The sequence below is a fragment of the Prunus mume genome, linkage group LG6 (assembly GCF_029339155.1).
Source record: "Prunus mume cultivar Tortuosa linkage group LG6, ASM2933915v1, whole genome shotgun sequence".
Lineage (NCBI taxonomy): Eukaryota > Viridiplantae > Streptophyta > Magnoliopsida > Rosales > Rosaceae > Prunus > Prunus mume.
In genome coordinates, this window is record NC_142703.1 from 620,652 (window position 1) to 642,414 (window position 21,763).

Here is a 21,763-nt window from a genome sequence, read left to right on the forward strand (position 1 = left end):
TCTTGAGTGTTTGTTTCTGTCATTGTTGGACCTTTTCGTTGGTTACCTGTATTAAACGTGGTACTCTTGCATTAGTTAGCAGAATCTTAAGACGAAAGTGGAAAGTCATTGTGGGTTTTTGAGATTGTACCTTTCTGTCGATGTTTATGGAAGAAATTTTCTTCCCTTTTTCCTGGTTGTCCTTGTGCTCAGTTGCTTTTTGTAGTGTCGATTTTGAAGACTTTTGGCTATGGCAGAATATAACTTCGATTCGCCGGCTTTCTCGTTATGGAGTTTGTCGTTGATTGGTGGTTATGGAGGTTGTCTCCTGCCTGGTGGTTATAGAGGTTTTCGCCTGCTTTTGGAGTAGGTCGCGTCGCAAAGATCGGAGTGAGAGGGTGAGTAGGTTTTTCGCTTTTTGGGTGCGTGCGTGTACTCTGCGTTGAGATATTTTCTTTTTTTTCAATGGGCTTAGTGAAATTGGGCTTTATTGGCTTGTTGAGTTTTCTGGGCTCTTTTTTTGGTTTGTTTGGGCTTTTTTTTGTCAAATTAGACTAGGCCTTTTTTCTGTATTTTTCTATGGCTTGGTTGATTTGTTTTGGGCTTTATTTCGTTTCTGACCTTGATTTTCTCAACTTGGGCTGGGCTTTTTGAAAGTCACTGTTAATACGCATTTTGAACACTGTTAATTCGCAGTTTGAAATATAGAAGAAGCTATAGAGTAACAATTTTTTACATTTGAATCTCACTACACAGTAACTATTTGACATTTGAAAGTTAAGAAGCATCAAAAGATTTTGGTTAGAAGCTACATATTAACAATTTGACATTTGGAAGTTAGAAGCCGAACATTTACTATTTTATAGTTCTAAAATTTGTGAAATCCATGCTTTCATCTTTCATTCTCTTTTGTGAAATACCAACTTTTTTCACTTTCCATTGTCTTCAATAAAACTTCTTTTCTCATTTCCCACACATGCTCTGTACTCAAGCTTTCTTCAATTTGTTTTCCTTGTGACAACTTCTGCATGTAGTACATGACAAATACTCCACAATCGTTTCTGCAAATTCACACACACATACACATATATATATGCAACATTTAGTGAATCATAGTTTAATTTGAATTGGGGGAAGAAAAGTGTTAAGTGTTATTGTGAAACTTACGACTTTTCAGGTTGTTGGGCGCATTCCCTGTCCTTCCTTAAAGTTGAATTTGGTGGGATCATGTTTCATCAGATATTGTATTGTTTGAGCAATTGCTGGTGTAACTTTCAGGTTTCGAAGAAGTTTTGCAATCTCGTCGGTCAATTCTTCATTGTAGACGGGCTTCTTGAACTCAAGAAGTGGGAAGCTGTTTTTTTCTAAAATTGTTGGAGCACATTCCTTGACACTATTGAGGAAGACATTTGTTGCGTCTGCCTGCATTGTAGGCAAGTATGTTGTTAGCTTCACTGATTAACTGTTTTGTTCATGCCTTGTATTAACAGTTCATAGTAGGAGTCTGTCTTACCAAAATTATTGCTTTTTTGTTGTAGTATTCAACGGTTTGCTCAGTTTCCCCCCTCAATGAGTTGTAGTGCGTCCATTGCAATGAATTGGTGTCGAAGACAAGTAGGGTGTGGTGTCCGCCATCCGTTATTGGTATGAACACCTTTGAAGTTTTCCCTATGCATTCAAGGAGTTTGACAAAATATTCATTGAATGTTCTTGGGTGCATTTTATCTGTGAGATACCTCTGCAAAATTAATAGTTTCGGCATTAGAGAGAATGTGAAAAGTATAGGAAGATGAATAATTTGTGATTTTTACTAGAAGTAATGGGATAGCTATGATCTTACGTATGCGTAGCACGTGATGTATGCATTCTGTTGTCTTTTAGGGTCCTTCTTTTCATCATGATGAAGTATCTCGGCATACGCATCTATGATTTGTCCATAAATTTCAGTATCTCTTAATAAGCTTTGTATGTCATCTTTGAACAAAATGCTTGTCCCTTGCCAAAAGCTGTAACAGTGATTTGTAGTTAGAAAAAATGGCAATAAAATTGAAAGAACTGTTCAATAAAGTTCCAGTATAGGGTAATAATACTGCTTGTTTCCTAAAAAACCTTTTTCTAAAGCATGTCTACCATTGTAAAGTTCCAGTATAGGGTAATAACACTGCTTGTATCCTATGAAATCCTATATCTAATGCATGTCTATCATTGCAAAGTTCCAATATAGGGTAATCACACTGCTAGATTCCTATGAAATCCTATAACTAATGCATGTCTACCCCCTGTAAAGTTCTAGTATAGGGTAATAACACAATGAAATCCTATTTTATAATGCGTGTTCAATAATAGCATCTTGCATTGAAAATGAATGAAACACATTGTCTTACCCATCAACTAAATTTTTCCAGTAATTTCTCAGCTTTTCTTGTGAGAGTTCATCCAGCATGTTGTAGACCTGATATGTATTCCATTGCAGGAATGAACCTTTGGCCCTCTTCTTTGATTTGGCTGGTTTTTTTTGTGCCTTTCTCTTTGTGCTCTCGTCTCTGCTTTAGGGAATGAGGAATCTGGTTTTCTTGATTTTATCTTTTCTGCTTCACCTTCTTTCTTTTCTTCTTTATCCTCTTCACTCTGCAGTTCTTGCGCTAATTTTTGATCTCTCAACGAGACAATAACAGCTTCCTTTTCATTAATAATGTCCAAGTAGGAAATCTTCTCTGCAAGACGTTGATCATTTTCTAGCTGCATCTTTGTCATGTAGGATTTTTCCTGATGAACATCTAATTGTATGACTTTCTTGTGATGTGCTGCTTCCTTAACCATCTTCTGCAGTTGCTGCTGATGCTTCAATAATTCTTCTTTTTCATTGTACAGCATCTGAATCAATTTATTCTTTTTAATGCAAGATGCTATTGCATCACGGAACTTTTGATGCTCTCCTTTCTTCGTCCAATATTCAGCAAAGCATTATTGATCGCCATCATATACTCTTTTGTAAGCTGTATTTCATCCTCCTTGTATTCGCATCGATCTAACAATTTCCTCAAACAACGTTGAATTCCAGATTCGGGATTTCATTTTGGAGGTCTTCTTGTACCTGGTGGTGTTGCTGGACTTGATGTTCAGCAGATCATCATGGTCTCCATTCACTTCAGCATCCTCCTCCTCTTCATTTTCTTCTTCAGCAGCATCACCATGCTCTTCATTCACCTCTTCAGCAGATCATCCTTGTCTTCACTCACTTCTTCAGCAGCATCATCATCATGCTCTTCATTCACTTCTTCAGCACCATCATCCTCCTCTTCATTCTCTTCTTCAGAATCATCATCATTCTCTTCATTCTCTTCTTCAGAATCATCATCCGCTCTTGAGCTTTAGTGCTTTTTATCTGTTTGTTGAGTAGAGTTAGTATTAAGAGTGCACTTCTATGACATGGTATTAAGAGTGTAATTCTATGACATGGTTTTAATAGTGTACTTCTATGAAATGGTATTCATAGTTTACCTCTGTGACATGGTATTCATAGTTTACTTCTATGACATGGTATTAACAAGTATGTACATGACATGGTATTAACAATGTTGTCATATCAGCTGCAGATTATTTGAAAGGAAAGAGTACCTTTATCTGGTTGTTCTTTAGATGATGAAGCTTCGCGCTGAGTTCTTGAAGACTCCATTTGATAGCAGCTGGTGTCATTTGTTCTCTTCCAGGAATTGGAGTGAGCAGGTTAGATCTTTGACACAGCCAATACTGCACAATATTTTTTTGAAATATCACGTGTCAATTCATATCATTAGAATAATGCTACGAATTTGCAGTTTGGAGATTTGTGTTCTTACCAGTATTAGGATTAGGCAGCCACTCACGCTTGGCTGCTTTTTTTTGTCCTTCTTGTTCTTCTTTGCTTGTTCTAATCCAAAATACATGTAGTCCAAAACTCCTCGAGCCCAATTATATTTCCCCATCTCTTCTAAGGTGTCTATTGTGGTTGTATATGTCCAAGCAAGTGTACAACCAGAGTTGCAGAATAGATTGGTCATGAAGAGTTGTAGGATTATCAATCTTGTTACATCCATAGCACCCTCTTCTGTTTCATCTTCAAGTGCTAAATTCAAGCACTTATCAATTGAAGTCTTTGTTATCTTCTTATACCGCGCGAAGTATTTCTCTACAAACTGCAATTTTGGCCTTGTTGAGGTTGTTGTGCTTGGTAACTTCTTGCCACTGTTTGGCAAGCCAAAAATTTCAGCCACATCATTGCTTTTCATCTCGCTGTCAACATCATTAAACTTGAACTTCTTTGTCTTTGTGTCATAAACTTGTATGAGTCTCACAATGTCGTAGTTAGACTTCATGCACTCTACCTTTGTTAACCTTATCTGGATATATGCTTCTATTAATGCCCAAAAAGGTGTCTTTGATAGCAGTGTTAAGACATCGTGCCGACGTTCAAGTCTCTGTCTGATGTTGTCAATTGTTGTTGCAAAAGAGAGCATGTTGCTCTTGATCTGCACATAATTTGGGTCCTCCCATCTGCTTGGCTTCTTGTTTGTTGTTGTTTTGGATGATGACTGTTGGCCTTTTGTTTTGGAGTTTCTTCTGGCTCTTTCTTTCTTCATCTTTTAATTGGTATACCTGCATTAGAAATAGGAACACGACAGTAAAGTATCGGTGTTAATACCCCATACTGGAACTTGACAGAGGTAGACATGCCTTAGAAATAGTATTTAATAGGGAACAATCAGTGTTATTACCATATACTGGAACTTGACAGTGGTAGACATGCCTTAGAAATAGTATTTCATAGGGAACAATCAGTGTTATTACCATATACTGGAACTTGACAGTGTAGTAGACATGCCTTAGAAATAGTATTTCATAGGGAACAATCAGTGTTATTACCATATACTGGAACTTTATCTATACTGGAACTTGACAGTGGTAGACATGCCTTAGATATAGTATTTCATAGGGAACAATCAGTGTTATTACCATATACTGGAACTTTATCTATACTGGAACTTGACAAAGTGGTAGACATGCCTTAGATATAGTATTTCATAGGGAACAATCAGTGTTATTACCATATACTGGAACTTTATAGCCATTAATCAGCATGCTAGCCGCTAAATTAGTGACTAGAGTAATGGTCCTATGCAGTCAGTCCTATAGTGAAATCCAATATAGTTTCAAGATTTTGTCTTTCATTCGAATCTAAAATACTGTTATTACTCTAGACTGGATCTTTATAGCAAATAATCAATATTACAGTAAAGGTTTGGTTTGTAAATGTCTTACCTTTGAAGCGTTTTCTTGTTGAAATGGTTCTCTGAAATTTTGTCTTGGTCAGTGTCTGGTGTTTGTTTTTGAAACGAGATCAATCTTGGTGGTGGTTATGGAGTCTCGGTTTCGACGACGATGAAGACGAATTGATGAAGACGATTTGACTTGATGAAGACGATGAGTGAAGTGAAGAGACGTTTTGCAGAGAACGTTTAATGAAAGTGCGCGTCGGAAGTTACTGGTTTACTTTTTTTTTTTTGACGAAAGTTACGGTTTGGGCTTGTTTATAAGTTTGGGCTGGGTTTGTTTTGGGTGTCTTTTGAGTTTGTTTGGTGTTGGGCTTGATAGTGGCAGACCTGTAATTTATAGGAACTTGAACACTAATTTGTTATATAATAAATGGATTTTGGGTGTGTTTATAAAGTGTATTCTATGTGGGGTTTTTTTATAAATTCAGGTCCCATTTTGGGTATATTACTAAAGCTCCCTTTTTAATAATTATAATTTTTTATTTTTACTTTAATTTTTTTCTCAAAATTTTAATTATTGTCAAGGTGCAAAAATAACCAAATTGCCCTTAAATGGCCTCACATGCTTGGCACATGATATTTTTAAAGGTAAATTGGGTGGAATGTGAGGAAAATTAAAGGCAAGGGGAAAATTGGCTAAAAATAATAATTGATACCCTCAATTTTCTTTATTAAAAAAAAAAAAAGAAGGATTGGAGGTAAATCAAAAGTTAGGTACAAGTTCAGGAGGCAAATCAACAGTTAACCCTATTGTTTATGAATACATCAAAGATATCATTTATTAAGTCTAATACTGTGTTAAAAACAATTCATAAATCTTCCAAAACTTAGTATCTTTTATATAAATTCTTACCGTATTGTTTATGAATACATGAGAGATATCATCATGATTGCGCAATCGACTTCGTCTACCAGGCTCTTCAGGACACTCTCGACGAACAATTTCCAATGTCATTTCCTGTATCAAATCATGCATCTCAACATTCCTATTTGATATAGTTAAGAGTGATTTCTGAACGAGAGCATTTATCCCAATACGACCACATAGGCCACAACTATCCAGTGTTTCAATTACTTCCTCCTTGCCCTTTCCCTTATGAAAAAATGCAACATCAAGAAATATATTCTTGTTCAACTCATCTAGTCCATCGTAACTTAGTTTGAGCAAATTAAAAATTTCAGACTTAGGAATTTTCCACAGCTTATCCAATTCACTTTTCCATTCATCTTGATCTCTCTTGTACACTAAGCATCCCAAAAGGTGAAGAGCTATTGGAAGGCCTCTGGCATATAATTTACAAAACCCTTGGACAATTCCAAGAAACCATCCTTAGGCTCATTTTTTTTAAAGGCAGTCCGACTAAACAGCTCAAGAGCATCATCATCACCTAATCCCTCTACCTTATATGATACCTGCGTATCATGCTTGACTAGCAACCATTCATCTCTAGTTGTAATTATGATTATACTCCCCTTACCAAACCAATCCTTTTTTCCAGCAATTTTTTCTAGTTGGCTTGTTTCATTCACGTCATCAACAATAAGAAGAACCTTTTTATTAGATAAGCAATTCTTAATGAAATAGGTTCCCCACTGTTCATCCCAAACTTGAGTAATTTGTTCCTTCAAGATCGGGAAAAGAAGCTGTCTTTGTAGATTAACAAGATTCCCATGTTCAGAAACCTCTCTAACATTAGCAAGAAAGCAGCTAACTTCAAAATGAACAGAAATGCTCTCATAAACTAGCTTAGCAATGGTCGTCTTTCCAATGCCGCCCATTCCCCATATCCCTATAAAGCGAACATCATCCGTAGGAGCTAATAGCCAATCTACGTGCTCAAGTGTAAACTTAATTCCCACTAACTCTGTGGAATCTAACAATTTGAATGTGCGATGCATTTTATTCCACACCCATTCAACAATCTTTTCAATAAGCTTTCTTTCACACCTACAAGGAGGAAAAGTGAAAGGATCATGAAGTCTAAAATATAAGCCATGGGTTTTGTTAAGACATATAGAGAAGTTGTTCATTCATGCTTACTCATTCTTTGAATCTATCCCAGATAAATTGGCTACTGCTGTTAAAGCATCTCTCCAGTGCTTCACCTTATCGATGTCTTCCCTAAACCTTTTCTCATGCTCAGCGAAGGCGTCGGCAAAACTGCCGCTTTGTTTTCTCACATGGGAGGGATCCACATTATAAAACACTGGCAGAGTTGTGCCCTTGGATTTCATGCATTGGAGAATCTTTGTAAGTTCAATCATGCACCAGGAAGAAGATGCATAATTTGGCGAGAGAACAACGATTGCAAGCCTTGATTCTTCGATTGCATTGCAGAGCTCTGAAGAAATAGGTGTCCCTCTTTCAAGCTTAGGATCGTCCTTGAATGTTTTAATGCCCCTGAGCTGCAATTCGTGGTATAAATGGGATACAAAGCTAAGTCGAGTGTCCTCACCCCTGAAACTCAAAAACACATCGTGGTTTGGTTGAGGAGCAGACTAATGAGGTGAAGGAAGAGTGATTTATTTTGAAGAGGAAGGAGGGCATTTCATTTTCGGAAAATGTGCTGTAAGATGATAAGGTGGAGGTCACATGTTGGAAGGGAATCTCCATACACCTTCCTGGAGTCTTCTATTTACCGAATTGTTAGCCAAGGCTTTGCCTATAAAAACTATAGCTTCATTCTCATTTGCACACAGAGAAGAAAGACTCAATAAAATATTAGAAGAGCATTTCTATCGCTATTCTCTAAATTCTCTCTCCAATTTATTTAGTTTTATAACATTTTGCTTTTTATTTTATGTTATTGTCACGTCAATTATTTGAGTGGTTGCATAATTAATTTTCTTTGGTCAAGTTTAACGGTTAAATTGTACATGTCCTAAAGAGATAAAATTTTAAGGGAGTTTCACTAAAACACCCAAAATGGGGGCTGAAATTATAAAAAAACCCAACACCCAAAACACTTTATAAACACACCCAAAACCCATCATTACACACACTCAAAACCCATTTATAAACACACCCAAAAAATATACAATTGTTGATTTTGGGGTTGATTTTGGGTGTGTTTCTATGTTTAAATAGTGTTTGGGTTTTTTTATAAATACATGTCTAGGATTGGGTTTATTTATAAATTTGTAAAATTTTAATTGATTGATCAAACCATCAAAACTACTGAGAATGAATGAAGCTAGAAATTTAGTTTAGATAATAGCTTTGATCTAAATAAATTAAACCAACAATGAGTGATTAAATATTGAACCTACTCTTGAATCAAAGACAAGTAAAAGAATATCGTTTGGCTCATTCCGTAAAACGAGTTACTCTTGACATATTTCTGTATATGTATATACATACTTATTTGAAAATTGTTTATATGCAATTCCAAACCAATTTCCCCACATAAAACGACAAAATAGAGGAAAAGAAAATGAAGCAGCGTGGAAACTAAAGGAAGACTTGACCACAATTTCCATACAAAATATGGTAAAGGGACAACTAAATTTCATGGAAGCTTGGCAACAAAAAATTACATATTTTGGATTATAGGGTTAGAGAATTCACAATAGACTCTCTAAACCACTTTCTTAGATAAAATTTAGGGAGGAAGTAAGAAACCCCACCTCTAACCATGCTCCCTATCCAGCTCCTCCTAAATCTGAGGAGAGAGAATGAACTCTTAATGGCTCCCTATAATTTAATGCTACCCTATTTAATGAATATTTTTAAACTTTTAATCAATATTGTCCATATATATGTACATATTTTTTTTTTCCTTCATATAGATGGACCATTTATGTTGAATTAAATTATAGTTCTACCATTTATGACTTCCTAAACTAGAGAGTATGATTGAAGTTAAAATTTTATAGAGAGCTCCTAAAATAACTTTTTGTGTGTTTTTAGCTAAATTTTAACTAAAAAATACAGAGCATCATTGTATATGCTCTTATATGAGAGATCCAGACCCTGTGCCAAACAAATAAATAGAGAGAGCTTTCGGTGGACTACTTGACACGAGTTGGGCGAAGCGGGCTTAACCATTGGGTTGGACCAAACTTTGGCCCATTAAGCTTCAAGCTACCTACTTTGGTTCTCAAGCTGTACGCCAAAACGATGATCCCAATATCATGCCATTTAAGGCATATCTGTTGATTATAAAAAGCCCACATCACTGTGATCTACTCTCATGTAGTTTTATTGATACTTCGCAACTCGCTTAACCCACATTTGCAATTTTAACTTCTATTAGATTTTTAGTTATTGGACTCCAAACTATGCTTCAATTCTCATTGGAATTTGCTTAGAGCTAGACAAACTAATAATTTTGTGATCGGTTGATTAGCTACACAGACTCTAGTCGGCTTCATTTTGGGCATTATTTGGTGCCATTTGGCCTTCGGTTGCTATATCTTGAGCTTCTACTTGATGGCACTTGGATGTTTGTTCGGCTCGGTTTGTTTGAACATATCTATAGCTTACAATACATCTTAATTTTTAGAACCTATGTAGTAATTAATGTTAGTCTAATTATAGCTCCAAAATGTCTCAAAATAAAAATAAAAGGAAAACAATAGCTAAAAAATTATTGCCTCTCAATCTCAAATGATTTCCTCCCGGGAAAATGCTGTTATCAAGACAGACTATTGTGTGAATATTAATATAAAGACTATATCCTCTGTTTTTGTGGAAATGTGAGCACATTCTGACTAGATTGACACCTCATTCATACATCATCAATCTCCAAATAAAAAGTTACTGTAGTTTAATTCAAAATAGAACTAGCTCTCCCAAATTCTGCTCAAAATTACTATGATCTTAATGAGACTCGCAGAACTCCAGTCTTGAATAATTTAAAATTGAGAGAAGCTAAATAAGAGAAGATGCATAATTGAAAAAGATTGCACAAACTATCAAAAAGATGATCAATGAAGCAGACAGGGGAGGAGTTCCGACCACACAATTGGTCGGTTTTAAATCGATTCAATGCAAACATTTACGCGCTTGATTGAGAATTCTTGTTGGCTTATTCCATCCTGCACAAAACAGCACAGAGCAGTTCAAATAGTCACATAACTTGTGTCAATAAGAACCAGGTAGGTGAACTTGAGGTGCAAATTTCATGCGACTACTTTCGATCAGTTCAAGTTGCATATTAGCAGTGTGTCCAGTACCCACCATGGCATCAGGACCCCAAATTTCAGTTGACTACAGGATACAATTGGCTGGCTTCAACAGTAGTCTCGTTATTATGTACTTGAATGCAGAAACAAAAAGAAGTTATAGTATGTCCTGTTTATATTTGCATCATACATCCTGCATATATGTACTTTTGCAATGGAAAAAAACAAACAAAATGTAGCAAGAGAATTGTTCTCTTCTCCTACCTAATATCAAAATGAAACAAAATGGAAGACCTGTAGCTGATTGCTGAATGTAACTACTTAAAGATTTGCACCATGTTAATAGATACTTTGCTCAAATGCGGTAACATGAGTTAATTAATGCTCTGCAGTAGTTAACAAAGAAATTTTCTTTCTCAGATGCATATAATATCCAGCTGATGTTATCGACCAAGATGACAAAAGTACATGAGAGAGAGAGAGAGAGAGAGAGAGAGAGGAGAGGAGAGGAGAGGAATTATCATCAAAGAAACAATAAGTGATGAATCTAATGATAAATGTATGGCTAGAAAAGAAAATGCAGGGACAGATGGAGGTGCCTTACTAATAATATCAATTGTGATAGCAAAAATTTGATCTGCAGGTATTTGAGGAGGTGGAGTTTTTAACGAAGTTAGCAAAAATTTAGCTCCTCTTTTAAGAATAACAGTTTTTATTAAACTTTTCAACAATAGCGAAAAATAAGAGGGGGCAAGACTTAAGTAGCAAATCCAAGTGGTTACCCTCCAAATCAAAAGTTCTATGCAGCCCTTGCTGTAGATTAAGAATGAAGCGGGCCAACCAAATGAAGAAGCAATAGGTGAAGAACAAAACTTAGAGCAACATAAGGCCAAAAGAATGAAGCACAAGCAGTAGAACAAACAATAGTACGTCAAATCCAAAAAAATGAAAAGTAGAATCAGCAAAAGCAGCAACTCACATTGAATTGAAATGCAGCAGCTGTGATGCCTCTTGCTTTGAAAGTGACGAATCATAGGTCAGTCCTAAACACATCGATCTTTTTTCTTTTTCTGGTTCGAGCTTCGTCAACAACATCATCATCATCATTTAATTCATCTTGGTCTACCACTTCCACTAGGATAAGCCTCCTGGTCATCGTGGCGTTGTTGACCTTGTGCGTCAGCTGATTTGGTAGGACAAGCAGTAGTGCTCTTGATGATGGATTTGTTCATCATGATCTGTTTGGGTTGTTCCACATCTTGCTTGTGCACCAAACGAAACGCACACTTCTTCACACTCACGCGAGATTTTTCGGGTACCCTCATTTTCTCTTTAAAATAATAAGTTGACAAAGCCTTTATCTGACCGTGTTTCTTCACAAATTTTTCACGAGATACATAAATTACCCAAAGATGATCTGACACAACATCGCTTATTTTAAAATATCTTGAAGATCCAAATGGCAGCATTCCTTGTTGGGAACAACTAATTTGTAAATAATGAAATTCAGAAAGATCACCCTGAACTTCAAACACAGAACATAAAGCAATTCCCACCCATGTGGTACATGAATCCAGAGGAAGCTCCACAGTTAGGGAATCTCCCAAACTTTGATTACTGAACCACTCTGGAATTTTACTTCCAGGAGTTACAATTTCGAATTGGTATTGGAAATCAGGCCTAGGGATTAGCTGTACCATATACATAGATATATATGAGGTTAGTAAGTTGTAATTATTATTATAGCAAACAACAAAAGAGAGAGAGAGAGAGAGAGATAGAGAGAGAACCTGAAGGTATCGCTGCAGCATTTTCAGTAGTATACTATCGCAGCCTTCGTTGTCCACCAATACAAAGCAATTGGCACAATTAATATAAAAGTAAAAACGTATTTTGTTGTTTATATCCACTAATGACCAATTTGACGAAAGATGTGGTAACATTTTTAAGGAAGTGCAACCGGCTATGTCTATATATACTAATGAGATAAGCTTAGAAAGATCTGGCAATTGTTGAAGCTTTCGGCACCGCTTCACCCTAAATAACTTAAGCTTAGAAAGACATCCAATGCTTGCAGGAAGGCTAACAAAATTGTTTCCACTAAGTTTTAATTCTTCTAAATAGGACAAGCAGCCAATATCGTTGGGAAGATCCCCTTCACAAAGTCCACAATCACTCAGATCCAATTTCCCCAAAGAGCATAAACCATCAAGCGAACCCAACACAATAGCATTTCTTTGATATAAGCGGGGAAGGCCCCACCAAAACCTTGATTTATTAGGCTGTGATCCAATTCCACGTAAGAATAGACAATAAAGTTTTTTCAAACCATAAACGGATCGTGGCAGCTGTCTTATAGAAGTTCCACACAATCGAAGGTATGTAAGAGACTCCATCTCCCCCATGTTCTCTGGGAGTTCCTCAATTTTTGAGCATCCATCCACATTCAGTTTTTCAAGAGACTTCAAATTACAAATTTCATTCGGAAGACCCGTGAGATTTTTGCAATTCAATAGATACAGATGAGTAAGGCCAACCAGACATCCTATTGATGAAGATAATTTCTCAATGGACGTCTTAATTAAACTAAGTGATAACACATTTTTCATTTGCCCTGAAAATTCTGGAATCTTTTTCAATTTTGAGCAAAAACCAAGATCCAACCTTTTAAGACATTTGAGATCTGCAATTGACGGGTGAATCTCAACCAAATTCTTACACGATTGAAAATCCAACACCTGAAGATTCGGAATGCCAAAGAAATCTGGGGTTGTGGTCAAGTTTTCAGAGCCACGAAGGTTGAAAATTTTCAAGTTGGGCAAGTCCTGTACAATTCATAACAATGGTAGAATATATAATTAGCTCATATTTATTTTATTTTTTAAACAAAATATTTATTTATAATTTTTTTTTAAAAAAAACTAACTTCTAGAATGGCATATGGTCCCTAGTCTTACCTTTCTTCCATCCCAAAGCCGAACAAGTTTGCTGTTACTCATCTCAAGTGCAATTAGGAAATTTGGTTGAAAACCTGATGGGAGAAATTCGGAAGGATACTGACTCCATTTGATACTTCTTAAGGAATTAGGAAGAAATTTGGGGCTTGAAGAGATCATCACATTATCAAATTCAAGAAATTTCAGGTTAAGCATCTTAGAAAGGGCTTCACAATTCCAATATGCCTTTTCAAGTTTCGCCATGTGTAATCTGATGCCTTTAATTTTGTCCGTTGCCTGTAATTAAGAATAGTAAAAGAAAAGTTAATTCCACAGTTAAGTATAAAAATGTGTTAAAGAGAAATCATATATCTTCCAAAATTATCTTTATATAACTACTTATCGAATTGTTTAGAGTTAATTATTGATTTGCCCCTTAAACTTGTATCTAACTTTTAATTTACCCCACATTTTTTTTTCTTTTTTAGAAAATTAAGGACCTCAATTATTATTTTAGTCAATTTTCCCCATACTGTTAGATTCACTCACATTTCATCCAATTAGTGTTAAGAATGGTCACATGCAAGACTTAAATAAATATAAAATAATGTTATAAAACAATCAGCCCTGATCTCTTGGACTACAGGGGTCCAAGAGATTTGTGGTCACTCACCGTTGGATGTAAATTTAACGGTTCACTCACTCTTGCACTCCTTTTAAGAAACTTTTTTGAACCATTGGATTAATATCCAACGGTGGGTGACCACAATTTCTTGGACTCACTGTGGTCCAAGTGATCGGGACTAATAAAACAATAAAGAAAAAGAAAACAAAACAAAAACATTTCCCGGCCCCATCTTGCTCCCACCAATCCCTAGCCTCCCCCACCATCATCCCCTAGCTACCCCACCATAGTCTCCCAACTCCAGCACCCCTCTTCTCCCAAAAAACCACCTTAACCCCTTGAATTCCTTAGTCCACCCAACACCCAAGCCGTGTAATATCTGAGTCATGCTACTCAACCAACAACCCCCCACCCGATATGCCCATGAGAGAGAGAGAGAGAGAGAGAGAGAGAGAGAGAGAAACAGAGATGATGTGCTTGTGGGTTATGGAAAGCTTGTATTTTTCTGAATCTTTGTCGTGATTTCTAGTTGGGTATGCTTTGTATTGAGTTTAATTACAAGTTTGGGGTTTGATTTTGGTGGTGGGGGTAACAATGAGCAAGAGGTGGCTGGGTGGGTAGTCTCAGTTTGGGGTGTTGAGAAGTTCTGGGAGGGAGGGAGCAACAGGGAGGGTAGGTGCAGGAAATGGGAGGTAAAGGGCAAGGCAAGGGCAAAGGTATGGAGATAGCTGAGGGTGGGGGTAACAGTAGTGGGGAAAGGGGAGAGAGGTGGCTGAAGGGTTTTTAATTATTATAATTTTTTATTTTTTTCTCAAAATTTTAGTTATTGTTAAGGTGCAAAAATAACCAAATAGCCCTTAAATAACCTCACATGCTTGGCACACGATATTTTTAAAGGTAAATTGGATGGAATGTGAGGAAAATTAAAGGCAGGGGGAAAATTGGCTAAAAATAATAATTGATATCCTCAATTTTCTTTATTAAAAAAAAAAAAAGGATTGGGAGTAAATCGAAAGTTAGGTACAAGTTCGGAGGGCAAATCAACAGTTAACCCTATTGTTTATGAAAACATCAAAGATATCATTTATTAAGTCTAATACTGTGTTAAAAACAATTCATAAATATTCCAAAACTTAGTATCTTTTATATAAATTCTTACCGTATTGTTTATGAATACATGAGAGATATCATCATGATTGCACAATCGACTTCGTCTACCAGGCTTTTCAGGACACTCTTGACGAACAATTTCCAATGTCATTTCCTGTATCAAATCATGCATCTCAACACGGTCGTTTGAAATATCAAAATTTAAAAGTGATTTCTGAACGAGAGCATTTATCCCAATATGACCACATAGGCCACAACTGTCTAGTATTTCAATTACTTGCCGCTTGTCCTTCCCCTTATGGAAAAATGCAACATCAAGAAATATATCCTTGTTCATCTCATCTAGTCCATCATAACTTATTTTGAGCAAATCAATAATTTCTGACTTAGGAATTTTCCGCAGCTTATCCAATTCACTTTCCCATTCATCTTCATCTCTCTTATACATTAAGCATCCCAAAAGTTTAAGAGCTAGTGGAAGGCCTCTGGCATAATTTACAAAACCCTTGGACAATTCCAAGAAACCTTCCTCAGGCTCGTTTTTTTCAAAGGCATTCTGACTAAAGAGCTCAAGAGCATCATAATGACCTAACGCCTCTACCTTATATGATATATCATGTTTAACTAGCAACCGTTTATCTCTAGTTGTAATAATGATTATACTCCCCTTACCAAACCAATCCTTTTCACCAGCCAACTTTTCAAGTTGGCTTGATTCACTCACATCATCAAGAATGAGAAGAACCTTTTTATTATACAAGCAATTCTTAATGACAGAGGTTCCCCACTGTTCATCCCAAACTTCAGTAATTTGATCCTTTAAGATTGGGAAAAGAAGTTGTCTTTGTAGATCAACAAGACGACCACGTTGAGAAACCTCTCTAACATTAGCAAGAAAGCTGCATTCAAAATGGGTAGAAATGCTATCATAAACTAGCTGAGCAATGGTTGTTTTGCCAATTCCGCCCATCCCCCATATCCCCATAAAGCGAACATCATCTGTAGGATGAGCTAAAAGCAAATCTACTTGCTCACGTATAAACTTCATTCCCACCAACTCTCTGGAATCTAACAATTTGAATCTGCGATTGTTTGGGGGTGGTGGAAACCCACCTAATCCGCACGGGATATTGGATGGAGAAGAAGAATTGCGGCTGGGCTAGTGGATATGGATTGTTCTGTTGAGCCGCACTGGAAGTTCGTGGCAGGCGAGTGGAAGTTCGTAGCGGGCAGTGGAAGTTCGTAGCCGAGGCGGAGTGGAAAGCTGCGGCAGGCGGAGTGGAAAGCTGCGGCGGACGAGTGGAAAGCTGCGGCCGGGCGGAATTGGAAGAGCGGCGGGCGAGTGGAAAGCTGCGGCGGACAGTGGAAGACTGCGGCGGGCGGTGGAAGGCGCCGGACAGAATGGAAGCTGCGGCCGGACAGAGTGGAAAGCGGCGGACGAGTGGAAGCTGCGGCGGGCAGAATTGGAAAAGACCGGCCGGACGAATGGAAGATTGCGGCCGGGTGTGATGAATATGCGGCCGGGTGTGATGAATAGGCAGCTGGACACAATTTAGTGCGGCCGGATGAATATGCGGCTGGGCATAAAAGGGGATGAATGCGGCTGCCAACTTATTGACCTAATATATATATATATATATATTAATATTGTATATCACAATGGATGGCTTCACTTTATGAGCCCATCCGCATGGGCCAGGACATTTCAACCAAGCTGTCTTGATTCATTCTCCCATATATGCATATATTGATTTTCGGAGGATAATGTGCACGTGACGGAGGGCCTCACAAGGAAAGAAATCAAGGGAGTTTTTATAGTAACTCCGAGTGTTCCAAAACAAGGAAGAATCAAGCCTGTCAGAATATCAACGCAATCTCACGGATTTAGGAGGGCTTCGAAAGGAAAGATTTTAAAGAAGAGTTGACATTTGGCCATTCAATGGCTAGCCATAGGGCTGCGAGTGCCCTATATAAACCTTGCTCCATGAAGACATCAAACACACAACATCAGACAAACAAACCTATCTTTCGTCTCGCACTTTTCTTTTCCTAGACTTAGGATTTTATTTTTCAAGCACCTAGTGTAGTGAGTTCTTCGTTTTGCTAGTGTAAGTTTATATTTTCCTTGTCGTTTAAATTCTTGTTTCAGTTTATATTTCTTGTCGTTTCAATTCAAGTTTATTTCAATTCCTTTACATTTAATTGTTATCGCACTTCGATTAAATTTAACTTCAAGTTTATTTCCTTTTCGTTCTTATCGTTCTTATCGCTTTTATTTTATTCTTGCTTTATCTATCGCTTTGATTTATTTTATCGCATTTCAATTCTTGTCTTTACGTTTATACGCATATTTAGTTTAATTGCATTATTTTTACTTAAACCATAAAAACCACAAAAACATCCATTCGAAACCTAACCATTCTCGAGCCCGAGAAAGTGAAAGAATCTAGGCCAAGAAGAGGTTCCTTGCTTGGCCGATCAATCGTTTGATCAGAAGTTAGAAGCGCAACACATCCATCTATTCTCATTCCATTCAAGCCCAATTTCGGGGCTTGGTGGTGGCACGCCCCGCATCCAAAAGAAGAAGGACCAAAAGTTCCTTCCGTCGGCCTTCCCGGCCGAAAAGAGGGTAACATAATTTGGCACGCCGGTGGGACCACTAGGTTTTGTATGGTCGTAAACACTAGGAGGAATCCTAGAAGAGACCAAGAATTTGAAGAGTCTAGACTTCGGTCGGAATCAGAGACAAGCATGGCTGGTTCACTCCCTTTGAATACCAGCCACAAAATGTTCCGGCCACTCAAGAGCAAAATGGCCCCGGCCGAAACACGGCCGTTGGCCACGATCACGTAGTGGTTGAGGATATTACGGAAGTCGCCGGGGGACCAGTATTGAGGCCGAATCCGGCCACTTCATTGGAACTCCAACAACTCATGCGTGTCATGGAGACAATGGCCCAAACGATGGCCACTCAAAATGCTCAGATCAACGAGAGATTTGATCGATGGTTAGGCCAGCAAAATGGCCAAAATGGAAACCAAGGGGCGCCTATTGGAGCACCAGCGGTTGGGCCACAAGTGGAGGCCCAACCAAATGGTTTTGGAGTAAATCTGCCCCAACTTAATCCACCGGGGCAGCAAGCCCTGGTTAATATTCCGCCGATGGGCAACAACCCATATGCGGCGGTCAACCAATTTCAAGTGTTCCCGCCATATAATCAATTCCGCCCACAAGCTCACCAAGCGGCTGGGGCCAATTTCGCTGGGCCTCATATCAACCAATTCGGAGTTGGTGGTTGGAATAACGGCGGGAATGCTAACAACCCATTGCTAAGGAATCAAGCAATCGACCGAAGTGCGGTCGAACAAATGATTCAAGATATGGTGCCCCATGCTAGGAGGATTGGTAGGCCAGTCTACCGAAGGCCATATCCGGAGCATTTTGATCAAGAGGAATTTCCGAGGGGCTTCAAGGTTCCGGATTTCGCACTATTTTCGGGAGATGGGCTCCAGTCGACCGTTGAGCACATTGGCCGATTCACGGCCCAATGCGCGGAGATTGGGCATCGCGAGGCCTTGAAACTAAGGCTATTTCCGAGTACCCTTACGGGGGCAGCTTTTTCATGGTATGTTAAGCTTCCACAAAATTCCGTCCCGAATTGGCAAGTTATGGAGCAAGTTTTCCACGAGCAATTTTATCGACCGGAGCCGGAAGTCTCAATGGCCGACTTGGCAAAGATAAGTCAGAAGCCAAGTGAGTCGGTCCAAGAATATTTGAGGCGGTTTAGAGAAGCAAGGGCTAGGTGTACGGTCAATATGCCGGAGCACGAGTTTGCAAAATTGGCCCAAGGAGGATTGTTGCTTGACCTCCGAAAGAAATTCGAAGGAATTGAGTTCCGCGACATTTATGATCTCTTACTTCGGGTGGATCGATTCGAAGCCCTTCTAAAGGAGGAGCAACAAAAGGCGGCCGGCACCCGGCCGACATTTTATAGGGATTCAACCAAACCTTCCAGGGTCTAGGACCACGGCGGTCCACGCTGTAGACATTGGAGATATAGACTCAGAAGAAAGAGGTGATGAAGTTTACTTAGAGGAGGAAGAACAGTCGGCCGAGGTAAACTTGGCTGAGATTGTGGCCAAAGGGCCATATGTGTGCAAGGCTTTGTCTAAAGCCTCTAAGGATCAAAGGCCGACCACGGCCCAAATGTCCAAGTTTAGTGGAACCTCCCAAAAGGCGGTCGTGACTAAGTCCTACACATTTGATATTTCTAAAGCCGAACAAATTTTCGACCAACTTTTGAAAGAAAAGATCATAAAATTATCTAATGATCATGATATTCCGTCGGCTAATGAACTTAGAAATAAAACTTATTGCAAGTTTCACAATGTGTGGTCTCATACGACTAACAATTGTTTGGTGTTTCGAATGCCGTGCAGGATCTCATCGATCGGAAGATCTTGAAGTTTCCGGAGAAAGCTACAATGGGCGTCGATCGAATCCTTTCCCAAATGCTCAAGTCAACATGGTGAATGCTAACTTCCCAAGGCCAGACCAACCTAGGCCTAGGTTGGACTTGGGTGGCTCAGCAAGGGCTGCGGCAGAAAGAAGGGCAAGGGAAATTCCGGCGGATCCTAAGTTGAAGGGCAAGGCTAAAATGTACCTTGAGGTGGCCAAGGTTCCCGAGACAAAAGTTTTGACCAGGGAAGAACCTCCAAAGGCCATTGTGTTATGTAGCCGATGCCAATGTGAGGTGACTCTCGAAATGGTTTCGTCAAAGCCCAAGGGGCCAACCAAGGAACCCATCAAGGGGCTGATTAAAGAGCAATCCAAGGATCAAGTCCAAGTGGGCAGATCTAGGAGTGTTGAAAAGAAGATGATAACAAGTCCGGCCGAGAATTACGGCCCACATAGCCCAAGGGGCAAAATGGAAGTAAGGTCGAACAAACGGCCATTGCATGAGTACCAAGATAGGTATGAGAGGCCGAGATATCAGCCGAAGAGGAGAAATCAACATGCCCCTCTAAGATATGAAGACATTGATTCGCCCGATTCAAGCCAAAATCGAAGCATGTGGATTTCGGTGGGAGAAGGCAAAAGCCGAGATGTGGCATATGTATCAAGACCCCGCACCGCGGACGGTAATGGTGTCCCAACTTTCAAGGTGCCAAACACAAAGGCGGGCCAATGGTATAGAAGTAGAGGCCCAAAACTTCCACCGGTACCTCTGAGCAAAACTCAAACTAGAAGGGCTCAAAGACAATATGCCACTACTTGCAAGGCGGAGTTAGATTGGGCGGATAAAAGGCAAGCTCAACTTGACCGATTGGTCGAGCTTCGCGAAAAACTTCGATTGGAGGAGTTGGAGTTGGCCAAGGCCGATGCCGTCGCTTCTTTGGAAGCGGCCGCTGGCCGAGGAGATGAAAATACGTCGAGAATGGGTGAATGGCGAGTTGTAGTGCGGCCCGAGAAGAGCCAATCTCGGAATTAGAGGCCCATTTGATTGGGGCTTTCGAGGCAAATAACTCTAAAGTTGAAGCTAGTGAACCGACTAAGAGGAGAGAGAGATAAACCTCTCAAGGTTCAAAAGGCAAGGCGGCTCCACCAAAAGCCAAGCCTCCGGTCGCCAAGGCCCCGGCCATGACCAAAGTGGCTCAACCCACCAAGGTTGAGAGTAAAGGAAGAAAATGACCAAAACATGGTCCAAGAAGTTGGGGATGTGCCCCATAAAATAGTAAGCGAGCCTAGGGCGGAAGAAGACCAAGTTATGGTCAGCTGAAATTAATATGGTAGAAGAAGAGGCCGGAGCACAAGGCCGAAGAAGAGGCCGAGCACACGGCCGAGGAAGAAGCTAAGGAGCCATTGGAAAATCTCGAAGGTTCGGCGAAGGCGAAGAGATATATGGGGAAGATGAGGAGTATGCGGACGAGAGATACTTAGAGGATCTGTCGGAGGAAGCTATAGAACACTTAGAGAAAGAAGCGGAGTGAAGAGATGGCCAAGTTTGAGAATGAGCTAAAAGTGGGCAAGGCCAAAGTAAAGTTTGGAGACTTTGACGAGGTAAATGCCATGGTTGTTACACTTCCACTATTTTTCGAAGCTCGGCCGGATCAACCTAATTTTATGGGACGGGGATGTGTTCGATGAGGTTGAGTCCATGGTCCAAATGGAAGGGGCCAAAGAAATTGAGATGGCCGAGAAACTCCAAAGGAAGGAGTGCCCAACCTTGCATCATGGTGCCCGAAAGGAGGAAAAAGTGCCGAGAAGGTGTGCTATGACATGCCCACCAAGAAAATGTCCTCCTTAAGCCCTTGTATGTATGGGGCTCATTTGATGGAGTTCGGTGAGTAAAGTCCTTGTGGATATGGGGGCTACGGTCAACATCCTACCAGCCTCAATCATGAGAAATTAAAAGGCTCGGATGAGTTAATCCCGACCAAGACAACGGTCAGCGGGTTCGTGGGAGACACCACGACTTCAAAGGGAATTCCCCCACTCCAAGTTAGAGTGGGGCAAAAAGATAGAATATTGCCTTCTTTGTGGTGGAGACAACGGCCCATTTCAATGCTTTGTTGGGCCGAGATTGGATCCATGGAAGCATGTGCGTGCCCTCTTCACTTCATCAATTTTTACAATTTTGGCATGAGGATGGAAGTGTAGAGATTGTTCAGGCC

The 21,763-nt window shown here is 39.3% G+C and overlaps 1 protein-coding gene, 1 long non-coding RNA gene and 1 pseudogene across 3 annotated transcripts; all 3 read right to left on the reverse strand.

The window, feature by feature from the left end:
* Positions 1–1,195: 1,195 nt before the first annotated feature.
* Positions 1,196–1,969, reverse strand: LOC148915748 (uncharacterized). The gene is made up of 3 exons (XR_016127909.1): positions 1,820–1,969; positions 1,493–1,717; positions 1,196–1,401 (listed from the first exon to the last, which is right to left on the reverse strand). It is a non-coding gene; the product is annotated as an uncharacterized LOC148915748 (long non-coding RNA).
* A 4,063-nt stretch (positions 1,970–6,032) lies between these two features.
* LOC148915749 (disease resistance protein RUN1-like) lies at positions 6,033–11,529 on the reverse strand (annotated as a pseudogene). Its single transcript, XR_016127908.1, has 3 exons — positions 11,398–11,529; positions 7,333–7,749; positions 6,033–7,239 (listed from the first exon to the last, which is right to left on the reverse strand). The product of XR_016127908.1 is annotated as a disease resistance protein RUN1-like (transcript).
* LOC148915750 (TMV resistance protein N-like) lies at positions 11,092–16,172 on the reverse strand. Its single transcript, XM_089054513.1, has 4 exons — positions 15,139–16,172; positions 13,376–13,651; positions 12,209–13,243; positions 11,092–12,109 (listed from the first exon to the last, which is right to left on the reverse strand). Exons 1-4 carry the CDS (start codon positions 16,135–16,137, stop codon positions 11,531–11,533), a joined length of 2,889 nt encoding a protein of 962 aa, XP_088910639.1. The 5' UTR covers positions 16,138–16,172; the 3' UTR covers positions 11,092–11,530.
* Between the last annotated feature and the right edge of the window lie 5,591 nt (positions 16,173–21,763).